General features: G+C 41.1%; 1 protein-coding gene across 1 annotated transcript in view; it reads left to right on the plus strand.

Moving 5' to 3' along the window:
- The first annotated feature begins 794 nt into the window (after nt 1-794).
- The window catches only part of lrmp (lymphoid-restricted membrane protein), a 37,026-nt gene continuing 11,361 nt past the window's right edge, over nt 795-26,459 (plus strand). The window contains exons 1-23 of the mRNA XM_074626343.1: nt 795-953; nt 2,515-3,236; nt 4,577-4,687; nt 6,415-6,595; nt 8,180-8,238; nt 8,360-8,435; nt 9,339-9,497; nt 9,585-9,702; nt 9,968-10,018; nt 10,171-10,248; nt 11,146-11,202; nt 11,294-11,353; nt 12,029-12,093; nt 12,332-12,425; nt 12,996-13,130; nt 13,672-13,773; nt 14,490-14,641; nt 15,999-16,110; nt 16,892-17,129; nt 19,438-19,490; nt 22,913-23,012; nt 23,649-23,802; nt 25,093-25,177. Of these exons, the coding sequence (XP_074482444.1) occupies nt 2,570-3,236; nt 4,577-4,687; nt 6,415-6,595; nt 8,180-8,238; nt 8,360-8,435; nt 9,339-9,497; nt 9,585-9,702; nt 9,968-10,018; nt 10,171-10,248; nt 11,146-11,202; nt 11,294-11,353; nt 12,029-12,093; nt 12,332-12,425; nt 12,996-13,130; nt 13,672-13,773; nt 14,490-14,641; nt 15,999-16,110; nt 16,892-17,129; nt 19,438-19,490; nt 22,913-23,012; nt 23,649-23,802; nt 25,093-25,177 (2,907 nt within the window). The 5' untranslated portion in view covers nt 795-953; nt 2,515-2,569. The remainder of the gene's footprint in view (nt 954-2,514; nt 3,237-4,576; nt 4,688-6,414; nt 6,596-8,179; nt 8,239-8,359; nt 8,436-9,338; nt 9,498-9,584; nt 9,703-9,967; nt 10,019-10,170; nt 10,249-11,145; nt 11,203-11,293; nt 11,354-12,028; nt 12,094-12,331; nt 12,426-12,995; nt 13,131-13,671; nt 13,774-14,489; nt 14,642-15,998; nt 16,111-16,891; nt 17,130-19,437; nt 19,491-22,912; nt 23,013-23,648; nt 23,803-25,092; nt 25,178-26,459) is intronic.

The following is a 26,459-nucleotide window of genomic DNA, read 5'->3' on the forward strand; positions in this document are numbered from 1 at the left end:
ATGAGGGAAAAATAATAATTTTATTGATTTTAGCATAAAGCTGCAACATAACAAAATGTGAAAATATATATGTATATATATATATATACTGTACATATATACACATACACATACATACATACATAGGCATAAGTCCAAAAAATAAAGTATTACTCTCCAGGAGAACATTACATCTGAAAATATCTTGTAAGGCACCATGAATCTCTCTCCAATAATCTTGAATGACAGGACAATCCCAGAAAAGAGATTCAAGATTCAAGATTCAAGCCCTTTATTGTCATTGTGTAGTATAACGAAATTAGATTGTGACAATCCCATAGGTGCGAAAAAATATAATACAATAAAAAAAGAGATGGTGCAATATAAATATAAAAAAATATATAAAAGATAATACAATATAAAATATAAAAATACAATATGTATATTGATGAGTTTGAGTTTTGCCAGATGACAGTTTTGCCAGATTATTGCACAAAGTGTCCGTTAGATAATTATATAATTATTGCACAGCATCATATAATTATTGCACATATTCGTAACAGTAGATTTACAGTATTTACATTGCAAAAGTGACACAAAAGTGACAATTGCACATTTACATTGCACGTGTTCAACTCAGACAGTTGATGGCAGTTGGGAAAATACATGGTAACGATGTTGCATTCAGATTTCCAAAATTTCTCCAGCAAGCTGGGGAGTTACATTTATTGGACTTGGACTATGAAGTTGTCTCCTTGGTTTATTTTATTTGGGTGCTGTGTCCCCTTCAAGCCTCAGGGAGGAGGTGCTGGTTTATCTTCTGTGCCCTGAACGCACCACCACTACCTTTTCTGTCTCGAGCTGCTGAGTGAGCTGTAGACCTACCTGTGTGCTCGTGCTCAGAGCTGAGTGGATGTCAGTTGGTTAGACAAACATTTCCCTTCGAGGATATTTGCTTCTACCATCCTGACCAGGTAATAAAAACAACGAACATCTTTATTCTGCCAGCCAAAAGCTGTTTGAGAGCACACAAGGTGTTTATTTGTATTATTAGTGTTTTAAGTTCTGTTTGTTTGGAGATACATTTGCACACCAGCTTTAGCTTCTAAATCTTTTAATGTTTTATTTTATTTTGTCAAAGAGTAGCTTATTTTTACAAATTTACTGTGATTAAATTAATTGTGATATTTAGATTAAATTTTTATTTCTGCTGCAGGGAGTTGTATTATTAGAGAAAATGTGGATATTTATTGAAATAAATGCTTTCGTGTTTAAAGTTTGTTTGCTAGCTAGTTAACTCTTAATTAATTAATTAATTAATTAATTAGCTCGTTTGTGCACCTGGTGCTTTGAATTTTTTTTGCTTTCACGTCGATTGAAAATCTGAAACCTTGTGTGGACTGGTTTGCAATAACTTCTTTGGACTCTCCTACCATATTTTAGTGTTTAGTCCATTTTATTAAGCTTTGTGTGGTTTAGGGAGGTGATGATTTGATTCCCCATCTAGCCCTCTTTTCTTTCCTCTCCATCTTCTACCTTTGTTCAGTCCTTTCTTTCCTCCTCCTTGTGTAAAACAAGAACTCCTGTCTGTGATAGACACATAATATTGGAACTAATAATAACATTTGGCATTGGGTGGTTTGTATCATACCAAAGATGTAATTATTTACTCCATATTGGTCTCAAATATTCCCAATTATTCTCTGCATGCCTGACATTTATTGTATTTCCACCCTGCAGCTCTACTTGCTCATTTCACCAGGGAAAGCAGCCCCTATGTACTTAATGTGCCAGTTATCCAGTACATCATCAGTGTCACCATCAGAATAACAATGGCTTTCTCATTTACATTTTTTCTTCATAATTCTATGTTCTTTTGTCTCCATTTTACCAACTTTGCATGAAATTATTAATTAATTATATCATTTTCCACTTGTGCAATTTTGTTAATAGTCTTTTTATTGTCAATACTGTATATACTGCTCCTATTTTTATACTTCCTTCTATTTAAATGGTTCATATTTTGACACAGTTTTTGGTCTTGTTTGATAGTAAACTGAAAAGGTAAGTATAAATCTAGCAAGAAAACAAACTGCAATTTTTAAAAAAAATTAAATTTTTAGTTTTTTTAAAATCTGACTACTTTTAACGCAACAAAATAAAGCATAATAATACTATGATTTATTATTCCGACACCCTAATTTTATATCTGGCATGTAGACCTTCAAATAAATAAATAAATAAAGACATTTTTATATCCATGTTCATATCCTGACAATAACCTGATATTTTCAGGTGGAATTTCAGTCATTCTCACTGTGCAATATCATTTTCCACTTGTGCAGTGCAATACTGTATATACTGCTCCTATTTTTATACGTCCTTCTTTTTAAATGGTTCATATTTTGTTACACTTTGTTTAGCTCTTTTGCTGCTGTACACTGCAAATTTCCCCACTGCGAAACTAATAAAGGAATATCTTATCTTATCTCTTATCTTAATTAAATGAAATATTTTCTGCTTCTCTCTCCCTAGACTTCAGCCTCTCCTCTAGCCAGGAAGCCAGCACTGCAGCCCTGCCGTCAGCAGCATGGACTGCTACACGCCGCAGCCCAATCGTCGCCACAACCCCGTGGACAGCATCTGCCGCAAACTGCAGACCATCCAGTGGCGCGGTGACCGAGAGCCCAATTCGCCTTTCCAGATTCCCAAACTCTCCTCCAGCAACTACGACAGCCCGCAGAGTGGCCTCAGGCACAACCTGGAAACCATCCTGAAGAAAGGGACCCTGCACAGAGACGAGGGCGAGAGGGGAAAGGACAGAGGGATGGGGTCAGCGGCCTCCCAGCGGAGAGACCTGGGTCCCTCCGTGCGTCCATCGTGCATCCCCTCCAGGCCATCGTGCATCCCCTCCACGCCAACTAACATCACATACACTATCACTAGCACTCTTGGTGAGAGGAGAGGTGCCGATGGGAGTGATTTAAGACAAGTCAAGACATGGCAAGGGTATTGTTCGACGCCCACAGGCCAGTCCAAAGACACCCCTTACTTTACGTTCACTCGAGGACCCCAATCGGTGCAGCCCGAGAGCGAGAGGTCGAGCAGGAGCCCGCCTCTGAGTCGTACGTTCACCCCAAACATGAGCACCCTCTCCTACAACCTCAACTTCTGCTCAGGGGACATGGGGAACTCATCGGAGTGTGAGCTGCCCTACCCAGCTCTGGTTGTGAAGAGACTGTCTATGGGAGATGGAGGTAGGGAGGAGTGGGATGTGCGGGTTGTTGTAGACCGCAACAGATTAAGCATGAAACTTAATTCTTGACCTTTGAAAGGTCAAACCCGTGGTTTGACAAAAATTTAACTTGCAAGCTTTCTTCGAGAGCTTTCAGCCACATCTCCTGGTCTTCATCAACAGATGAAGTTTTTCTGTTTGCTGAGCACTGAGAAGGAGTGTGAGATGCAGTTGAAAGCAATGGAAAAAGCTTATATGTGACCTTGGGTTAAGATTTATTTGTGAAACAAAATGATCTAAACTTCGTCATCCGTCAAAACAGTGAGGCGACACACGTCAGCTAAAACCACAATATCACTCTATATTTTACCTGCTTGGCAGTAATGTTAGCTGACCAGACGAAGGTCTCTTCATGAATCACTGCTGATCCTAGTGTTGGCTTTTCCTGCTTCAGCCTCCCGACCGCGGCCGGAGGGAACAGGGGAGACACCGGAGTTTTGGTCGGAGACGATAAAGTAACTCGCTGCGGAGCCCCGTCACTTCACAAGACACAGGAAACCTCTGTTGGTTTGGAGGAGCTGCAGCATTTATTTCTGCACAAACGTCCACTGTACATTCACTAGATATTCTCAGAGCTAAACTAACTCTTCTTCAGTGTGTAGTATGCGCGCATGCACGTGAGGTGGAGCGAGCTGTGAGTGAAGGCAGGCAGAGGAGCAGAGACTCCAGAGACTACGGTCTCCCCCCGCGTCCTCCGACCGCGGCCAACACTGTTTTGCAAGACGGGCTTCACTAGGTATAACTTTGCAGTTTTGGTGCTTCCGTGTAGTTTGTGTTGGAGTCTGAGTCTGAACAGCGTAGCCACACGGGAGCGCGCATGGGACACCAACCCGGATTGATTTATACGTGTAAGAAGTTAAAAACAGTCCCTTTTTAAGGTTAGGCATTGACCTTGAATGGTTAAGGTTGCGATAGGTCGTCAGGCAGCGAGTCTCGCAAAAGATTTTACAAGTTTTCACAATTTGCGGATTACTTTCACAACCTTAAAAAAAGTTTACTTTTTTAATGCAATAAAATCCCTATAACATCCAACATCATACTTTTTGTTTAATCCAGCCACTGTCTGCCACAAATCTTTTCATGTAAACTATTAATTAAAAATCAAGTGTTTTTGAGAAATTGATAAAGTATCACAAAACATATCACGATACTCAAGTGTATACATTTTTTTCTTACATCCCTAGCACAGAGTGGGAAGAACAAGGGTTAATAAAAAAAACGTAAAATCGTATCATGTGCTTGCTTTGCTATGCAACTCAATTCACTCTGTTTGGTGTGTTTGTGTTGCATATTCATGCTCAGGATCCTCAGTGGCCTCTGAAAACAGGAAGGAGAACATGGCAGAAATCAGCCTAATCTGCGAGGAGAATCTTCTCGATACCATCTTCCACGCCTGTGACACCCAGCGCCGAGGTATGCCCACGCAAAACGGTCATCAAAGGTTGGGTCACGCTTTTTAGTCTTCCAGCAAGCTGAATATCGGCAGCCAAATGACAAATTATACGAGTATAATATTAGTGTGTTTTTATCTGTGTAGAAGGCAGAAGTAATTCCCACGGCTCGAAAAACACTCAGTATCAGCTTTGTCTGTCTTCCTCTTGTGCCTCCTAGCATTGGCAACACAATCCCTCCATTTATTAAGTTTTCTCATCAGTTCAGAGTGTTTACTCAACATGCAGCAGGGTTATGCAAAATGCTATAAGTATATCTCTAAAGAAGAACGCAGGACGCCTGATTTCTCAGGATTTTCAGGAAGATTTTTGTTTTCCCTTCATCTCTGCTTCTGATGGCATCCTAAGCTGCAGTCTCTTCTGTTGTTTGTGCTGTTCAAGGAATACATCTATTTTTTGCTTCTTTCTATCTACCTCAGTTCTTTGGGTCTATTTTTATGTAAAAATAATTTATTTGTTGCATCATCTGTTTACATGAAAACAAAAGATAGTGCTCGTTGCTTCAGAATTAAGGAAATTTACGATGATAGCCTATGTTTTTGTTATTCAAAAATTATATTTATAAAAGTGACTCAAGAATATTGGGGATAATGAGATCATTTAAACTGAAAAGTACTAGCATTTATTCATGTTTCTAGGTTTTATATGCATCCAAACCAAGTGAGGGTGAGAAACATGCTCAGTAATATAAAGCATCAACAGTAGTAGTGTACCGTAGCTTGCAGTTTTTCAGTGTCAATTGTATTGGTTCAGAGCAACAACAGAGAAATTATAAAGGTTTCAAATTGCACTGAGGGTCTGTTTTATAGCTGACACTAAATAACTTGTTAAACTACAAATAATACTTCTACTAATACATACATTTTCTTTTTCTTTTGGACCATTATGCCATTGCGACTGCATTTGTTATGTACAAGCTGTGCCTGAATAACTCCAAAGAAGAATTTACTTTAAAATTCATAAAACGTGTGATGGCCTACTTTATAGGTTTGTGCTTGAGTGTATTATCTCTAACTATTATTTGTTTATTATTTAATAATATTTTATTTATTATTTTAATATCGCTTTTTTCATATAGGCTATGTTTTATTGAAATTGAAAAATAGAATTAAACAAAACAATTGTGTAGGACATCTTCAGTTAAAATGGGATTCAGCAGTGATTGGTCTGATTTAACTTTAATGCGTTTAATTACTCTATTGCTGTGGAATTATTGCAAATTTCTGTCTAATTCAGCTTTGTGTTATGTTGTTTGACATTTAACAGTTTTGGGGAACAGTACTTTATGTAAATCTGTGAAAATAGCAGAAGATGGAGTACATGGAGCATTGCCAGTGGTCGAGTTTAAGTGAGAAATTATTTATGAATTTTGAAAGATGTGGTCATTGAAAGCAGTTTTTTGTCAGTAGAAGAATACTGCTCCACAGTTAAGACTACTGTTGTGATAACTATGTGAAGGCTGAAGAGCTTTTTTAAAAAAAAAGTGAAGTCAGCATTGAGAAATGTGTGATTTCAACTGCAAAAAACAAAAAGTTAATCGTGATTTTTGCTGTCGCTATGGTTACTGCTTTTGCTGCCTTCAGCTATAACTGAACATAGACAAAAAGATTGAGGAAGAAGTGAGTTATATATTAACGGGGGTAAAAGTATCCAACGATTTTTTCTTGATTTTTCTCTGTCGTCTTCCAGGTAAAGTGTATGTGTCTCACATCGTGGACTACCTGCGGCACACCACCAGTCGCAGCTCAGAAGACAGCGGGCTGGATGACCTTTGCAACATGCTCGATCCAGAAAACAAAGACGTCTCCATTGACCTGGATACGTACCACGCCGTCATGAAGGAGTGGATCGATGACTGCCGCAACAACGGGTACTGAAAAGCAGACGTTGTGAATTAAGGGCTTTATTCCAAAACTTTGATACCTTATGCACATCATCCTTTTTTAAGAAATGGGGATTTGCAGGGTGATGTGAGTTTGTTAGCAAGTATTCATCCAGCTGAAGTGGCCTTTAGCAAGATACTCAGTCCATCCTACATGCTGTTCTATAGCCATACTACATGCTGTGACCTTCCTTTGTGGATGGAAGAGAGAATTTTAAATCTCTTTTTGGCTGTCCATACAGAATTGTAGATTAATTGTTGGATAAAATATAAGCTTTCTACTGCTCAGGTTTTTGTCTTGGTAGAGTATCTACTTTAAATTGTAGGTGTGACAGTTGAAGATGACCTTTAGTAACTTAAAAGTGTGAGAACTGGCACAGTTTCAGAGGTGAAGAGTTTATCGGAGGAGCCATGGAAAGTGCTGTTATTGGTTTGTAAAAGTGAGTGGGGAACAAAAGGTTAGATGCCTTTTTTTTTGCACCTTAACGTGCAATCATGACCAGATTCATGTTTTCCATTTTGTGTTTTTGACAAATGTTTTCTTACGGTCTTTTTTTTTTTGTGTCAAGATTGCCCTATGACTAAATTACAGCTTGCACCATCTTCAGCAGTCCTGTGCTTTCTTTTTAGCTTTTCAGGGAAGAGACACATATAGTCTGTTTGAGTTATGCAAGTAGATATTGTGTAGGCGGGTTATGCATCAGAGGAGCGATTACTGGTGGGAATGTTTCCCCCGTAGCTTCAGCTGTGTGCATCTCCGTTTAACAGGATGACGTTTGTCTCAGAGGTCAGATCTATAAGAAATGTGCATTTGACATCTCTGGTGTAGTTTGACACGACTTGGATGGTGGATTAAAATTGAAAGTCAAAATATTTGATATTATATATGTATAATATATACACTATATTCATTTATGTCTTATGCAAGTGGTCGCATTTTGACAAGCCTGAGTGAGATGATGTATCTTAGCCATTGGCCTGATGTGTGGGCTGTAAAGCTCAAGACTTCATACTTTTGAAGGGCTGTAACTGCTGCGTAGAGGTGCTATTTTGGTGATGATTCATCTTGTTACTGACTAGACCAAAGGATCCCTGCGTCAACAGTGGGCATGCTTATATATACATATATATTAAGTGGCTGCTGACCACACGCTAACTGTGAAATGAGTAAGGACTGTGCACCAGCCAGTGAGCTCTCTGCGGTACGGCCAAGGTTTGTTTGTACATCACTTAGAGGAAGAGTTTCAGAGTGAGCAGAGAGCTGACTGTTCTTCGTGCTCAGTGTGCCAGGCACCAAAAATTCAACAAATCATTTCAAGAATGTTTTCAGGAGTCTACAAGAAACCGCACAGCAGCGTGACTGCCAAATCCTAAGAAAAGATTGTGAAAATAATTGATCTTGCACATTTTGATGTTGGATTTTGATTGTTAACTTACTATTTATTATATCTTGTTCTGTTTTTTTTTTACTGATGCCTATTTTTGTTTGCACTCTTATTTGTTGCTGTAACATAGCAAATGTCTGAGCTGTTGGACTAATAAAGGATTATCTTATGTTATGTTGTACCTCAGGGAAGAGCTAACGGATGACGTCACTCAGGACTCCGTCAAACTCAGAGACGGCCTATCTGGTGAGTGTTTTTAGTTTCTCTCAAATGTTTGCTTTTCATTTCTTTGTTTTGTACAAACATCCGATTTTGATAACGCCTGGAGCTTTGATCATTTGTGTGTGTTTTGGGTCTGTGTTTTTAGCCAGGAGGTCCACGTTGCTCAATATGACCTCAGGGAGCTTGGAGGCCTTTGGAGGGGAGGCATCCAGAGCAGAATTGTAAGTGATTTGTGTGTGTAAATAATAGGCAATACACTTCCTATTTATTTGTATGTGTGACCATCCACGCCTGCCCTTGATCTATAAAGCCAAGCTGCATTATCCTATACGCGTAAATGGGTTAAATTGTGATTTGTGACTGTCGAGCATTTTCGTAAGCACTATTTCTTCAGTAGAAAGTAGTTCCAATGAAAGCTGTAGATATTGTATTCTGTGGATGTGGATTGCCGAGAGTAACAACGCCACTGTTTCTGGAAAGAGATGTTGAGTTTTCTAAATGTCATTTTTGTAATGCGGTACCACAAACTAAATTCCATTCATCTTCATTTTAATTGGTGCAATTTCAGAGACGGATATCTCAAATTGAATCTAGCTATCTAAATGGCCAGATACCACTAGGGAGAAACAAGAACATTTACATTTTTATTTTGGTTTATTTTTTGGTAATTTGGGTGAAGCGACCCTTTAAATGAAGTTCACCTCCATGACGCACAGTGAAGTCCCTGAGGATGACAATACAACACCCCACCTATATATGCCTATACATGGATATAAAACAGTAGATGTGACATTTTCCAATGACTTGCCGTTCCAGGAGGGAACCATATGGCAGCTTATCTTACCTGGGTCCAGTTTTAAACTTGCTGTAATTGGAGCCTATGGTGAAAAAGGCTTATGTTGTCCTTATAATCCTTGTATTTCTCTACCAATACACCAATAATGTTTTTTTTATTCAAAGTAATGAGCGTAAGACAACTGTGTGTCAAGTTTTAGCTAATAAAGCAAAGCCTACTATCTGTTCCCTTTGTTTTTATTTACTTACATGATTAGATAAATTCCTTGCCACTACTGCACCGGTTGACCCAATTTAACCCCTGCCTGTGTGTGTGGTCCTCTCCTCAGTGAGACATCAGAGCTGGTGTATTGTGTTGCTGACCTTCAGATGAGCAACCAGAAGCTCCAGGAGGAGGTGAGGAAGCTGAAGCAGGTGGTGGAGGGCATGGAGGAAAGCAACCAGAAGCTGGCAGAGGAGAACGAGGAGCTGCGCACTCAGGCCAGAGTGTAAGAGTGCACTCGCAAATACACGGCACGGATTCAATGTAGCACGCTGCGGTCTGCTGACCTCCATCTGTTTGTCCTCTCGCACAGTAACCAGCAGCTGGCCCAGAAGGAGAAGATGCTGAAGGAGGAGGTGGAGGACATGAAGGCCACTCTGAGCTGTACGGAGGAAGGCAGAGCTCGCGCCTCCGCACACTGCAAACATGTGGTCAGTCAAACTCAGGCAGCACAAAGAGGATCTATAAAAATGCATTCTGCTCGCAAGTGCATACAGATGGCATGTGTCTGTTGTTTTGTTACAAGGGTTTGTTCACCTACACGATGTTTAGACAGTTTCAACAACATTCGTTTACAATTTTTACAATATCTTAAGACTTTCTTTCTAACGTACAAGTCGTGCTGTCAGAATGCAGAACATGTAGGACTGAGCCTGCGTTTCCAAAGTTGCTATTGATTGATTTTCTTCTTTTCAGGAGAGGGAAAACCAGAGTCTCATCGCCAAGATTGCTTCTCTTCAGGAAGAGGTACTTGTTGACAGAAAAATCAATGACCCGACTTCACAGGGAATCAGTAGTACTCACCCATTCATAGATGGCTTACAGACAGTATATTGTTACAAGTTTGTCGATAAAAGGATGTGACCAGCTGTCCTAACTCCCCTCTGATGGCTCCCCAGAACTTCAAGGTCACCATGGAGATGGACGAGCTTCAGAGGAGAATAACAGAGCTGTGTGACATTAACACTGACCTTCAGGTACCTTTTTACTGTCTGTCCATTATCCTTTTTATTCCTCCACGTTTTAGAATTTGTATCTTCTTTGCAGCAACATGCGTATTTGAAGCATTGTCTACTGTCATGGCTACAATAGTGGAGCAGCTGAGCTGAAATATTCATAACAATTGAGCATTTTGCGATAAAAGCAACACATTTGGCACAGATGTTAGTAAGAAAATGCACCGATGGAAAGGTGAAGATCTTGCCGTTCTATAGTTGTATTGTTTGTCCTTCTCTCGTGTCAACTTCAGAGTTTGGTTTTACTTAGCTCCACCCTCTCGTGTCACTTCTGGTTGCAAAAAAACAAGATGCGACGGCCAAAAACCAATGATTCTCCCGTCTTCACTTCCTCTCCCTGGATGACAACCAGGAGAGGAGGCCTCCTGTTCCCTTTGGTAGTCCGTCACAAGCTCATTGGTTTTGCTGGATATTGAGCTCCGCATGTTTCTCACTGGAATCATACATGTCAATATAGCGATAACTTCTGCCACTTGTCGCCAAAACACCTTTTTTCAAATTCCTTCCAAGTCTTCAGTACATATATTATATGAGTCTGGAAAAACGTGAATGTGAACTGCAACTTGACTGACGGGGGCATACAACTGCGAGGCGGTATTTCTAGTTAGATTTTGCGCGGCATTATTACATCTCTACTCTGCCTCACAGTACTCCTCTCACACAGTGTCCTTCTCTTATTCTTTCTCCCTCGCCCTCTGGCATATTTTGAGTGTATTTCTGTTTTCCTTCCTCACAAAATTACCTTCACATTGTAAATCTGTCTCCGGCACATTACAGTAGAATTACTGTGTCCATGACCATGCTGCCATTGTACTGTGCTTTCTTCACGTTATGCAACTTCCCTTTCCCTGTCCTCAGGTGCAAATCCACTCCTATGATGGCGTCGTTAGTGAAAAGGAAGCTGTGATACTAGAGGTCAGTGCCTTATGTTTTATTTTACTGTCGCTGTTAAGCTACTTGTCTACAAAACTCCAACTGGTCTTGTGTCATTTACCTCCTTTTACAGAAGAGCAGACAGATACATGAGCTGAAGTCAACAGTGGAGGAATACTTCTGCATCACAGAGGTCAGTGTGTTGAACTTCAATCACATCATTATTTCAGTTTCTACAAGTCAACAACCACCACTTGTTTCTCATAGATGCTCTCTTGCTGCTTTTACTTGTTTCTGATCTCTCTGCTTGCTCTTGCCTCCTGCCAATGTGGCCGTTTTATCTGCTCCTTATGAACCAGTTGGTCTATTTCTACCACTTTTTAGCTGTTTTCTTGTGTGCAGCAATGGACATCCCTCTTGTTAAATGATATTTGAAAAAATAGTCATAGAAGGAAGCATATCAGATGTCTTGAGTCTTAATTACATAATAATAATAATAACACTTAAAAAGAATTAGAAATATAAACCATGAACTTCAGGTAATGATGAAGCTGTATATGAATATTTGGGTAAAATACTAAAAATGTTTAAAAGCTAAATGTGATTTAATACGGGCAAAACATAAATGTTCCCACTTCTACTGCACAGACACTTCTCTGCTGTGTCCAGTGTGTTGGTACAATTATCAGCATGTGCGTCATTGTCATTTTTGGTTGTGGGAAATAAAACACCTGCTGTCCTTCGACACATGGGTCTTGCAGTCGACACATTTTGTTGCAGTTGGAGAAAGGGTAGGCAACACAGTTGACCACTAAAATAACTAACGGGATGGACTGAGTCATGTTGATTTCTCTGTTGTTGATTCCAGCTGCTGAGGGCAGACAAGAGCAAGCTGGAGAGCAAGATGCAGATGATTTACCCAGACCTGTCTGGGTAAGTGAACTAAGAATAACCTGGGTGTGAAGTAGATGTCTTTCATTTTTTTCACACTATGAATTTATGGAAGTGAAACCCTCTAAGCCTCAAACTGTGTCTTTATAATAAACTATTTGCATGTTCTGCTCTGTAACTTTGGAAAAGATTTGTCCATTACCTCCTTTTCTAATTAACGTCTTTGTTTGTTACTTGTTTGCACTCAACCTCTCCACCCGTGTCCTCCCGTCTCTCACAGAGCTGGTCTGTCCCTGTCGGCGGCCTACAGGTTGAACCAGAGCAGCTCAGGATCCCTACAGACCGAACTGGCTCTGGCACAGTCGCCACTGGAGGTCAGCAGCACTCAATTACTCCGTCTGTCTTCTTCAGTTGCTCACCTTTTCTTTCATGATCTCTGTTTTGCATCTTTTTCCTTCTTGCTCTCATTCTCATATCTATTATTCACCTTCTTTCCTTTTGTCATTTATTCTCATTTCTCTGCACACACTGTTTCAGTCTCTGGTCTTTTAATCCTGACAGAGAATTCATGGCGGCTGCATCTCTTTGCCATCTTCCTTGTTGCAGCCAAACTGATGCACATATAAACTTGGGTGCACCCTACATAGAAACATCAGACACCGCTAGTTTTGCAGTGTTATGTAATCTCAGTTTATAGTGCCCCTGATCCCAGCTGCTGTTCTGAGAAGTTTTATGCCTACAAGCAAGTCTGAAGGTTTTTCTTCCACAAACTGTGGGGGTTCTCAAATATTTCTCACACAATACAAAGCACTGTCTGAACAGTAGGTGCAGTTATTCACACGTTGTCTACTTTGCACTGTCCAGCCTCTCTGCAATAATTGTTTTATTGAAATGTTTTAAGTCTCTTTTGCTTGTTTGTGTAAATATATTGCTGTCTCTTGCAGGCTGACCATTTGTCCACCAATATGAGCTTCGTCTCCCCGTTGGATGAGACGCTGGACAGGGAAGTGTTGCTGATGCTGCAGGGACCCAACCCCGAACACATGGCTCTGGAGTTCAAGAACCTCCTAAATAAACTGGTAACTATGTGTGATTAAGTGTGTGTGTGAAGCGTTAACTTGCACTTGCACTAAAGTTGACCTTAGTGACTGCAGTGGACAATCGGCATCTGCAAAACAGTCCCAGTGTTATCGTGTATAAAATGTTTTATATAAGTTGTTTGACTTGCAAATGACTGTAAATGTCACTCTGCTCCAATCGACACAGATCGGCATGGCATCAGCTGTAGCATATGTAAAAAACAAAGACAAACATTTTTAAAAGTTCAGCTTGAATTATCAAACCTTTTGCTTTTTATTTATTTTTTTGTACCATAATGTGGAACTTTTGAGACTTGGCTTAATTTAAATTTTTAGTCAAATTCAATAAATACCAGGCTTAGACAATACTTAGGCTCTCATATGAGCTTAGAATAATTAAAATAATATGATGTAACAGCTTTATGAATGCATGTAAACCTCTTGCTAATGTGGTGCATAAGACACTTTCCACTCTTGACTTTCCTTCTTGAAGTATTTCTTTCTCACGAGTCATGACATACTTCCTCTTTATGTCTCTCAGAAAAAGGATTTCAGAGAAGAAACCAACTCTGTCTTGACTACAGCTAGAGGCTTGCTGGACGGCGACGCACAGCCAGCGGGCAACACAGACACACGTCTCCAGGTCAGATACACTTTCACAGATGCGTTTGAATTTTTTGGTCAGAGTCCGCCTACCTACGGCACTCGATGTAAGCTTAAGAAAAGTTGCAGTGGGCTGCGGTGTTTGTGTCTGTGAGCATTCCTATTATCTTTGCCTATAGGTTGATTTCAGGCTGAAAAAGGCCGTCTCAGTGCTATTTTAAAAATGTATGAATCATGAAATTATGTAATGTGATCTCCATCTTCCTCTCCCTCCACCTGTTGCACTCTTTTTTTTCTCTATATCTCTATCACTGCTCTTTCTCTCCTTCCCACCCACTATCTCTCCTCTAGAGATCTCTCACTTATATAACTCTCCAACAGGCCCCATCCAAGCAGTGTTGTTTAGTCAGTGTGTTGTACCATGAACACAACCCACTCCCCTCCTCCCTCTCTCCAACTTTCTGTATCTCTCCCTCTTTCTCTCTCCCCCCGCTCCCTCCCTCCTCCTCCTGCATTGTTGCCACTCTGCATTCATTAGCCACGTACTGCCATACAGCAGCAAACATAGCAAATGAGACAGAAATCATTAGTGGAGCAGAGCTGTACCAGTACAGGTCTTTCCTCTGTTGGTTCTTCGGTGTGCCGGCTGACATGGAGAGATTTTGTCACAGTTAGGTGTCAGAAATTGTTGGAGGCGTAAAAGACACCTAGCTATCCAGGCCGCACGGCTGACCCCTCGGCCTCGTCCTCCCACAGGCGGTGCAGGCCGAGCTGGACGCGAGGAGGGCCGACTGGGCCCTCAGCCTGGACCAGCTTGCCCAGTACACGGACTCGCTGGAGAAGGAGCTGATCAAAATGGCCAGTAACATGAGGAGGTCCCGCACTGAGATCCTGCACCTTTCAGTCAGGTAAGCAAAGCTTTCTTGTCTGCGCACTATAAGGATGTTAAAAAATCAGTGGGCGGGCAAGCAGAAATGTGTGAGCTGCTGAAGTGAGTGATGTTGTTGTGAGACTTTGAGAGCAGAGGAAAACGGAAGAGAAGCATTTGGCAGTGAATCTTGCGCCGGCTAATTAAAGACAACTTGACTATAAGGTAGGAAAATGTTTCTTTGAGGAGGAGTTGTGCAGTAGTGATCTCATTGGTTGAATTAAACCCTAGTAGGCAGAGCTACGGAATTCATTTTCTGGCTAAGTAAGGTAATACTGACGCCACTGAAGAATTTGGAAGAAAGCTTAGAAGCTGATTAAATCTATCAGTATAGGCTTAATGAGCTATCAAGGTTAGCTGGTTAGTCAAGCTGACCTATGTTAATACAGCGCTTTCTATAAGCTTGTTAGGATGCCTGTGGAGCTTCAGGTCCCGATTAATTATTAAGTTACTGAGCAGAGATAACGAGGGTTTTATGCACACAATGAAGTTATTTCTGCCATTGCCTATCAGAAGTTCTTATTTCTCAAACTTACTAAAACTCCACTCAAACAACCCTCATACACTACTCAATGTCAGACCCCTGCAAATGTGGGTGTCTCTCCTCTCCAGTGCTCTGTCTCAGTTGGCCAGTCAGTTGTGCTGAGTGGGGGAAAGACCTGTCAATCATCTTGACCTCAGTGACCCCAAAGGGCCCGCCTCACTAGGTCTGAGTCTGTGCCAACTCTGGACTCCACTCTGATTCTGTGTGTGTGTGTCTGTTTTGTCCGTGTGTTCATGGAGACGGACATCCCCTCCAGATATATAACGGAGCTGGAGTGGTACAGTATGAGACTGGAGAGGGAGAAAAGGTCAGGCTGTCCATCTTGGATTTACTGGTGCTTAGTTGCCAGGGTGAACTCAGGAACTTTAATATTGTTTGGGAGAAAAGAAAACTGAAGAGTGCTCATTGTAGGTATAGCTCTACCTCCTACTTTGGAGTGTTTGGGCTACAGACTGTTCAGAGGAAGACTGGCATTCAAGGGAGTGCTAGGATCAGGGTTCAGTTGTAGGACACATTTGGAGGTTCTGAGACTAGAGGGTCGGGGCTGGGACTGGTTCTACAAAACCGTGAAGTCAAGAAACCGTTACTGGGCCAGTCGGAGAACTGGCGCTGGTCACCCTGGGCAACAGAATGGGACACTGCATGGGCCTGCGGATTGGGTACAGTATGTCCACTGTACTGTCTTCTGGGATCATGTGTTTTTTTTCTAGCTCTCTGGACAGTTTAGAGTGCTTTGATAATCCGGGTGTTTCTTCCACATTTTGATTTTGTGTTTTTGTGTCGTTGCACGCAGGGTGCAGGAGCAGGAGAACCAGAAGCGGCAGCTGTGTGAGGAGCTGGAGCAGCTAAAGACACCTCAGGACAGCAGAGAGGCCTCATGTCAGACACCTGCACTAGAGGACGAGGTCAGAGAGGATGTGTGGGCTGTATCACGGAGCTTCAATCTATAAACTTATATTTAATAAACAGAAGCAGCTTCCACTATTCTCAGAAGTAATATTTTAATCGTAATATTCAATGTACACCGTCTGGGAGGTGAGCAAGTGTCAGCTACACTGTTGCATGATATTGGGTTTGGGATACATTCAGCTTTAATCATTTACATGCGTGTGTTTTGTATGTGTTAACATTGGATACTGGAGGGTTTGCTTGGAGAGCAGTGACAGAGCTCATTCTGTATTCAGACAGATGGAGTATCTGGTTAGAGGAGAGTTGAGTGCGAGTTGGCGGCTGAAGTGGACATGTGCACCCACACACACAGGCAGAATCAGATGCGACCACACACCTACGCACTGCTCCTCGCACAAAATGCACCGACACGCTCGAACATTTTTCCATTACAGCACCATTGTTTTTACTGCAAAAACACAATGAGCTTGGTGCTGACGTGGATAATGTAGTTGTTACTTTAAAGTAATAATTCAGTATAGGAAGAACCAATAAAATAAGTTTGTCTTGGATTTGTTATTCAACAAAAATAATAGTATTAAAAAGAAAAAATAATCTAAGAGCTCTGTTTCAATTTTTATTTTGCTGACAGCTTTGTTAATAAGTGATTTTTCTAGAAAACACTTGTAATCGTTGGATTTTGCCACAGTGGGATTTGTTACAGTCAGACTTTGGCAGGTTTTTGTGCATCTCACATTTCCGCTCCTTTTATTGAGACCTCGTCTTTCCCATTTGTAGCCTGGAGATGACTTGGACTGGGATGAGGAGTTCGCCCTTCAAGACTTCCTGAAAAACGAGTTAGCAGAGAGGAATTGCAGAGAACAGGGTGGGCGAACGGACAGAGGTGAAGAGGAGGACGTGGATGAGAAGTGGACAGTGGTGGACACAGCTGGAGAGGGAGAAGTGAGGGACACGTCCACTCCTCTGTCTGCACATTCTGGGGAGTCCCGGCCCGGTGCAGCAGGAGGGGATCAAGGTGAGTGAGGACACGAAGGTGTACATACCATAACATCTCAACAATATAACTGCTCAGCAACTATTTTAACTTTATTCATAGAGAACCATTAAATGGAATAATACTGGTATACTGTAGCTATTCATTTTGAATTGGCTCGCAACAGATTAAATCTTCCTTGAGCCTAGAAAATCCAGTATACACCAGAATTACCCCCGAGCTAACTGGAAACTCATAAAGCCAAGCAAAATAGGGCTAAATATAGTTTAATATTTGTTTGGCCCCATTCTGACCCCTCTCACCCTGTTCCTAGTTCTGGATCCAACTTGGTAGAAATAAGCCTTTAGCTAACCTCATGCAACAAGAATGTGAACTAATACATCCTGCTTCTTGTGAGCATGAGAATATTGAGACCATACTTGTATCCACATTCGTGTTAGGTCCAAATATGCACATACTATATCATTCTGCCCCCCCCCCCCTGTTTTTAGAGAGGTAGGGGTGGGGGACAGGGGATGTTCAGAGGTAGATAAAAAGTCAACAGTAGATGTCACATAGAAGTGGTGTACATCATCTGAAAACTGGGAACCAAAAGATTAATTTGAGATGCAGCTCAGCACTGTGTTCTAATCGGAAATATTAATTAATTAAAATATTTTTTGATTGTAAGGGCTTCGAACATTATGATGCAATTATATGATGGCCATCCCCATGCTCTATTATGTCTCATAAGTTGTTGCAGCTTTTGGGTTGACACCATTTGTCACACGGCTTTGGTGCTAAATCTTTAATTTTTTTACTACTTGAGAATTGATAAAAATGATCAATAATCCCTCCAAAATACCACATTAAGACACCAAGACCTTGAGGAACACCATAGAAAAAGCCATGCTGTGATTTGGTATCAAAAACTTTTGACGATTTTCGGTGATTAGATGGTGAGCACTTCGGTTGTGTAAACTGCTCCGAAACCCCCTTATTGTCAATCTAGCTAGGAAAGCCATCCATCCTCTGAATTCTCTAGGTCTCTAGTTTGTGGCTGTAAAGTTTCATGAAGCTGTGATTATCCTAGAGGTCACCACAGGTCATTTTATACAGTGAGGTCACATTTTTTAAAAAATGGTCTCACTACAATGAAATGGTTACTATGGGGACTAACATCATCACACATGAATACAGTTGGGCTCATTGGATCCACAAGAGTCTCAGCTTTACAGTGATACCCAATTTATGCAATTCTAAGACTTTTTAGGGACCCCAGTATGCAGAAATATTCAAATACACCATTTAGAATATGTGAAAATAACACATTTGTACTGCATGCAAAAAACTGCATGTTTTTTCATTCATATAACGTAAGGTCAGAGGTCAAAGGGCCCCTTTTGAAAATACCCATGCCACTTTTTCCACGCCAGAATGTAGCGTAACTTTGTATCGTTATTTAGCGTTCTTCCCGACATGCTTGCATGACATGGTTGGTACCAGTGGATTTTTTTCTAATTTCAAATGATACCAGTACCTTAAGTCTAGCTCTACCTGAGCCTGCTACAGCCGGCGCCCTCAAGGAGTGGAACAGGTTAAATTCACTCACATGTCCAGCTGGTGCACCAATCTGCAGGTTTCACTGTGTCTTACAAAGTGCTTCACAGGATAAACTCTATAGGTGAAAACGGCTTACAGACTCAGTTATTGTCTTTGGGTGTTGATTTGTGTGAGAGAGAGAGAGAGAGAGAGAGAGAGTGAGTGTGGATTATCCCCCTGTAATCCATGGGAGTCACAGGGCACTCAGCCACCCTTGAAGCACCAGTACAGTACACACACTCACTGTACGGATACACAGACACTCAGAGGCCCTTGGCAGTAGACCCCTGCCTTCTATGGTTGTTGTGGCCCTGGTCTTATTGTGAGCGAGTGTGTGTGTGTGTCTACACAGTACGTGAAATCCTCTCTTCCTCAAGGCCCTTGTATGGCCAGGTGCACGACCGGTCTGAGGCCACGACGTGAGCTCAGTAATCCCCCATTCCTCTGCCTGCATGAGCGGCTGGCAGGCGGAGAGAGAAAGCGAGAGTGTGAACGTGGTCATTAATGCCACCTTAGCCATGCATGGTATTTTAACCTCTGTGCCCCTCCCTCAACTCCATGCCTTGCATAATAGACAGTCTGACCTTTTATGGTAAAAGGTGGGGTTGCTTTTGGACGGCTATTAACCCCTGCAGATTAATTGGACAAATGTTTGCGTTTTCAATAAACAGCTACTTTTTTTTTGGCCTTTTTTTCAGCCTCCTCTTTCCTCCTTTCATTTTTCTTTCTTCCTCTCTATCTGTTACAGGCGCCGAAGCCTGCACTGAGTCAGAGCCAAAGGTGAACTGTCAATCTGTGCAGGTAAATTGAATTGTGACATTTTTCCTGTCATGGGATTATGTATATGTATTGTACATGATGCTCACCATGTTTGGGACTTTGTGTATTATCCTTAACGCTGTGTTTTCCCTAATATTTTACTAAATCTAGTCTTAAAATAGAACAAATTTAATGACAATTGCCTTAAAGTAGTTCAGCAATTAATTACTGAAATCTTTAGCTTGCATGTTATTAAATGGAATATTCTGCATCCCTTGAAACGTTGACTAGAAAATGTCTTTCTAAGTGCTGCATGTAGCATTTCAGAGTAAATTCAAAGTTCATCTTGAATGTCGTAGTTCTCATTCCCAGTGGGATGTTGTGTAACTGTTGCAAGGAATGAACAACCCGACTTTAGCCTCAAGCTTTTAATAATATAGCCAAACTGAATGTAGCATCTTTCAGTCTCTGGAAACCACACGCCCAAATTAATTTGCGATGGCTCACTTGTGATTATCAGAGGATAACACCAGTTTTGACCTTGGGGAAACCCATATCCCTGTGGCTTAGCGCCGTGATAACAGGAATATGTAAAAGCTGTCCTTGTTAAGGATTAGAATCCCTTTCATTTCAACAAACCTTTTGGTGTCTCTTGATATTAAAAATTAACAAAAGCATCAAAAGACATTGCCGCGGTTCATGAAAACCTCGTTATACATCACAAGGATTATTTTAGCTTTGTCCATTATCATAAATGGGCTGAAATAATGTCATGGCCTTTGGGGAAAACTTGGTTGACGAGCTAAAAACAGTGTTAGAATCAATAATTTCCGCTAATGGTGTGACACTTAACCACAAGACACGGCTTCAAAAGACTTATTTTTAGCTGGGCTGCACTGTGAGGAGTGTAAAATGCCTTGCAGAGTACGAGAGACTTCCACCAAACCACAGCACTGTCATGGTTACAGATGAGGACAAGTGACTGGTTTTGAACTCCTACACCTGCTCAGGAAATGTGGGTTGTTTCTACATGTCTATCTCCACCTTGAACAGCTACTGCTGAGGTGCTGTTGAATAAGACACTGAGTCTCAAACCTGCTCAGAGCCCAACAATGGATTACTGTAGTTGTAATGGGCAGCTGCCAGGTGTGTGACAGGTGTGTAAGTGAGTGTCAACAGGAAGCATGAATGTAACAAAAGCGATTTGGTGCTCATCTTGTTTTCATTTGGCATACAGATCTTTGCGGTTTCTGGGAACGTATTTATATACTTCCTTTGCACTGGTGGGAAGGAAGTAGGATGTTTTTAAAGTTATGGTGTTGTCTGGAGTTATGTCAAACAGCAATATATATTCTTGGCTTGAACGTTGAGCGTCTATGGCATCAAATGACACAATCATGATCCCATAGGCATCGCAGTCTCAGACTTTGAAATGGTGGGTATATGGTGTCAGTCTGACACTTGAATCCTTTTGTTGCCTATGATTTTCAGTTTCACCTCAAATATTTCTTCTCATTTGTTTATCATCGCATGACTGAAAAACAGGACATTAAAATAAAATTACATAATAAGGAAGCACACTTACTTTTATTTTGAAGCCACTGGTCAAGGGCTGATAATGATTTGCTCATCTCCGACACGTACAGTATGTTCTGCCTGTGCTGTGTATGGCTCCTCTGATGTGTTTAATGGAAGTAAACAATCTGGTTTCTACCCGATACTGCTCCAGATTAACAGACAGCACCATGCCAAGCCAAAGATGTCATCATCATCAACTGTGATTGGTTCTTCTATTTGAGTTGTTGCAGGGAAGACTTGGCAGTGCCATGTAATAAAGATTTCTAGTGCCTGGTAAAGTTCTTGCCTGACTGGAAAGGCAGCTTCAGAATTTAATTATCAGCAAGCCCTTAGGGTATTGTCCTAATCAAAGAGGCACAGTTGATGTAGAGTCTATTTGGTCTTGAAACTTTGGTATGGTTCAGTCTGTTGCTCTGAACCAGCATCAGGTAGAAACCAAAGGGACCTTCCACATAATTTACATTCCCAAGACATCCTGTTGAACTGGTGGTTGATTTGGGTGATGTGCTCGCATCAGTGGAGTCGTACACAGCAACAGGCTGAACACTTTGTCTGAGTCCAAATGAGATAAACAAAGCATCATCAGCCCTTGACCAGTGGCTTCAAAATAAAAAGTAAAAATCACATTTTTGCTGACTTGGTCTTCCTTATTATGTAATTTAATTAATATTTGAAGTGAACCAGAAAATCATACTTTAGGCAACATTAAGGATTCATATGTTAGACTGACCTACCCTCCATATACTCTGCTAAGTCTTCTGTTGCTTAACCGATAGCGGGCACAACATGAAAACCTCTGGAGATGTAAACAAGTGTCTGTCCTATAACCGATAGAAAAATGTTGTTTTGCAAATTAAGTTTTAAGGACAAAAAAAACTGTGGATTACTTTGTTTGTTTGCTTGGGTGAAGGTGATGTCAAAAAGTGATTTATGACAATGTTACAAGCTGAGACTCTTTTTGCAAACTCTTCCTGGTAGTGCGTTCAAGGACGCTCTGACATATAAAATATCAGAGTTTCAAATATCAGATATGGGAATGTCCTTGAACACACCATCAACAAGGAGGCTTTCAAACAGTCCCTGTCACTGTCCCTGTGATGTCGCTCTAATGGTCATTCATTACATCTACATGTTATTTTCTCTCCCTCTCTCTTATTTCACACTCTAAGCTTCTGCACTCTCTCTATCACTTTCTTTTCCCCTTTCTGCACATTTGCCTACCAAATAGCTCTTCACATATCATTATTCACAGGCTCTGCTCACAGGCAGCAGTCTGCATGCTTGTGCTGAAGCCGTCCGCTTCCTTATATAGAATGACAGTGATGAAACTTTCAGGTCACACCGGGGCAAAAGAGAAAAGGACCTGCTCTTATTGGCAAAATAAGGGATTATGCACCGGCATTTGAAGAAAAATGTAATCTGCACCAAATAACAATGCATGCTATACACTAAACTACACGTTTCGCAGCTATGATCTCAGTCTATTTACACTTTTATGATCTTGGATGTTTTATGCTTTCTACTCACAGTCCTCAATGCTTAATTAATTTCATCGCCGCAAGCTTTTTAAAAACTAATTTAAACACTCCTCATTGCTGCAGTCAGTACGAAAGTGATGTTTGCTTTTGAATTTCCCATGAAGATGACAGTAATTGGGGGTCTTTCCAACAATCCATCACCGATGGAGCAGATGCTTTGTGCTGTCTATCAGCTGTTCGATTTTGTTGACTCCTTATGCAATGTCTTCTCATCTGACAAAGATTTGTTTCTATGGACTGATTGTGGGCCTGCTGTTCGGTACATGCTAAATGTGTGTTGCTTATTTGATCTTTTCACCCCTTTCCTTTTTTGAATATATTATTATTTGTGTGTGTGTGTGTTTTGAGGAGGAGGCAGCAGTGCCATTGAGCACCCACTCACAAGCTGTCAGCATTACACACCCCGAGGCGGATGCTCTCCCTGATCTGCCCCACTCCGAGAACAACAGTAAGACCTCCCTCGCTCTCTTTCTCTGTAATTCACTCTCTACGTGGCTCTATCTTTCCGTTTTACTTTCTCCCCCCCTCCAACTGTCAGCTAGTCTCTCTACTTTGTGCGTTTACAACTTAACCAAAGAGTGAGTCATTTCCTGACTCACTTGGTGTGTTTGCCGTTTGTTTAGAGGAGAGAAGATTTTGCTAAATCTCGCAAGATGAAGGTCAAACTCTACCAAATGCCACAGTAGGAACATCGTTTTTATTGTTTTGTTTTTTTTGGTAATCCAGAATTACATGACTGCTTTGTAAAATCGTGTACTTAGTGACTGCATTACTGCAGCACACTTTTTATTTTACTTTCCGTATGAACTACATGGAGAAAGAAATATTCTCAGATGTTAAAAAAAGCTGTTAAAAACATTTCCCACTACATTAAATAACCTTTTAAGGCTGATGTATTCCATTTGTGTGCAGGTCACACTGAGCTTATGTTTTCTGGTGTTGTCAGAATGCACCCTGAGAAATGTAGGAAATCATTAGAGTAAATTACGACAGCTTTTAATAACTTAATAACCTGTAATCCTCGAGTGCATTGACCATCACACATTGACAACACTTGACACTGATCTTTCTCTTGTCTCAAAAGATGCAGAATCTCCCTCCTGTGGTCCAGCCCAAAGTCTGAGCAACTCACCTGAACAGGACCAAGCAGTCGCACATAGTAATACCCCTCCCACAGCAGCCCAGATGGTTTCTCCCAACAGCACATCACCTGGACAAGATGACACCCAGACTGAGAGGTGAATGAAGAAATTGTAAAGTTGTAGTTGATACACTGGGCGCATAATGTATTAGACTGATTCCTATTCCAAATTTCACCAGTGTTTCTCACAAGATTTTGTGAGACTATGGTGGGTGGACCTTGGACCCTCTGGAGGGGTTCGTTGGCGTGCTCCCCTGGAAAATTGTTTTTAAGTTAAATGCATTAATCTGGTGCACTTTAAGAGCAAAATGAGGAGGCTAGATCTATGAAGAGTCTAGGCTAGTGGAATCATATGAAACAAAAAAAAACCTAAGGAATCCTTTGGCACCAACCATGTCATACTAGTTTGTCACGAAGGAGGTTAAATAACGCTCCGAACTTGCGCTAAATTTTGGCGAGGAAAAACTGGCATGTCCATTTTCAAAGGGGTCCCTTGACCTCTGACCTCAAGATATGTGAATAAAAATGGGTTTTATGGGTACCCACGAGTCTCCCCTTTACAGACATGCCCACTTTATGATAATCACATGCAGTTTGGGGCAAGTCATAGTCAAGTCGACACACTGACAGCTGTTGTTGAGCATATTTTTTATGCTAAATGCAGTACCTGTGAGGGTTTCTGGACAATATTAGTCATTGTTTTGTGTTAATAATAATAAATATATACATACATTTGCATAAAGCAGCATATTTGCCCACTCCCATGTTGATAAAAATATTGAATATTTGACAAATCTCCCTTTTAAGGTTCATTTTGAACAGATAAACAATGATTAATTTGTGATTAATCACGATTAACTATTTGAATCGATTGACAGCCCTAACTTTTACTTAAGTAACATTTTGAATGCAGGACTTTTACTTGTAACAGAGTATTTCTACACTGAATACTCACCTAAGGGGCACAAAACAGAAGCAGGAAACTGACATTACCACACAGCCTCACCTCTGACTTATTTTCATAGCAGTATAACCATCCCGGCTAGATTTGAAGCTGATAGGTGTTAGCCACAATAGTCGCAGTTGAAGTCACCATCTTCGAGTTTCATAATTTCCCTATGACTTGGTCCACATTTGCTAGTCAAATGGGTGTTTTCCTCGCCGTGGGAGGAGCGCGCAGGCTAATTAGCATCGCTGCAGCCAGGCTTTGCATAGGCGCAGTCCAACTACAGAGAGACGACGGCTGTTCCTCATCTCTCTCGCCGTCTCATACCGTCACAATTTGTGTCTCATTAGATGGATAGAAAGTGCATCTAATGTGCGAATCGAGAATGAGGAAATGGACAGTGTTTGATGGTTGACCTTTGACCTTTTCACCTGTGGTCAGCAGCCAGCCGACCAGTGAGGACCACAGGAAAGAAGAGACAGAAGGCAAGGCGGACTGGAGCGCAGGAGCTATGAGTCGCACTAAGGTCAGTAGCAGAGAGGAAGTGTTTTAATGCATGATGCATGAGGGAATACAACTTCCTCTATTCTCTTCAGCATCAGCTCCTCACTACTTCCTCTTTTTCACCCCCTCGCTCTCTCTCTCGCTCTCTCTCTCTCTCTCTCTCTCTCTCTCTCGCTCTGCCACTTCATGTGTTTACTAGCTGAGTGAGAGTAGGTGTGTTTTTGAAGTGACGGGGGTTTCAGTGGGCAGGGCGCCGGCTGGCTTTCCTTGGGAGAGCCTGACAGGGTGTCCTCGCCCTGGGCAAGGACGAGAGAGAGGGCAGGGATATAGAATTAAGGGAAAGATCAGAGCATCTTTATACTGACTGCTCAATTGTATGACCTAGGGAGGATGGGCTACCGCTTTCCCTGAACTCTGTTGCCAAAGGAGGCAAGTACCAAATATTTAATATGGTTTACTAAGTTGTCAATATTAAATTGCGTTCATTATTGCTAAGTATTTATCGTTAAGTCAATTAATGAATATTTTTTGGTATTGATTTATTATTTAATAAACTGATGATTTAAGATTTAAATAGAAATTGCATGGTAAAATTAGAACGCCATCACTATTTCCCAGCGCACAAATTTTCATAAGTTTGATTAACACTCCAAAAAACAACATATATTCAAGTTAAAATGATATCAAACAGTTCACATTTGAGAAACTGAAACAAAAATGCCATTTTTGCTTGATAAATGACTTTTGACACAATTGATTAATTAAAATTGTTGTCAGTTAGTCTTTGTGTCCGTCGACTAACCAAAATGTGATTAAAACCAGTTATATAAAATAAGAAGAATGATCAAAAAGATGGCCATGATGTTCCAAAGCCCACTGGCAAAGGTCTGGACACAGTGGATCATCACTGCATCCTCTGTCTGTCTGTCTGGACTAATTAGTGTTTACAATGAATTGCTTTGATGTGTGCTCTATACAATAAGATGGCTTCATTATGTCCAGCCTCAGATGGGTTTGCAGTGTTTTCATGTTAGAGCCAAGGCTCACTTGTGTTGTGATGCTGTTGCACCACAGTCTGGTTTGCATCCTGCAGAGAGATCGATCAGCCTGGTTTCTTTAGTCTCCTATCTGTTGGTGGCATGTTGGACAGCCTCCCTGCTGAGAGTCTGAGGGAGCCAACAGAGGCAGGCTTTCGACTCTGTGGGTGTGTTCAGTACGTCAATGAAATGCAGTTCTACATTCATCATAGTTCAAGAAAGGTTTTCAGCCAAATCAAGGTTGTCTTTTTATGATTGAAGAATTTG

The sequence above is a fragment of the Sebastes fasciatus genome, chromosome 23 (genome assembly GCF_043250625.1).
Source record: "Sebastes fasciatus isolate fSebFas1 chromosome 23, fSebFas1.pri, whole genome shotgun sequence".
Lineage (NCBI taxonomy): Eukaryota > Metazoa > Chordata > Actinopteri > Perciformes > Sebastidae > Sebastes > Sebastes fasciatus.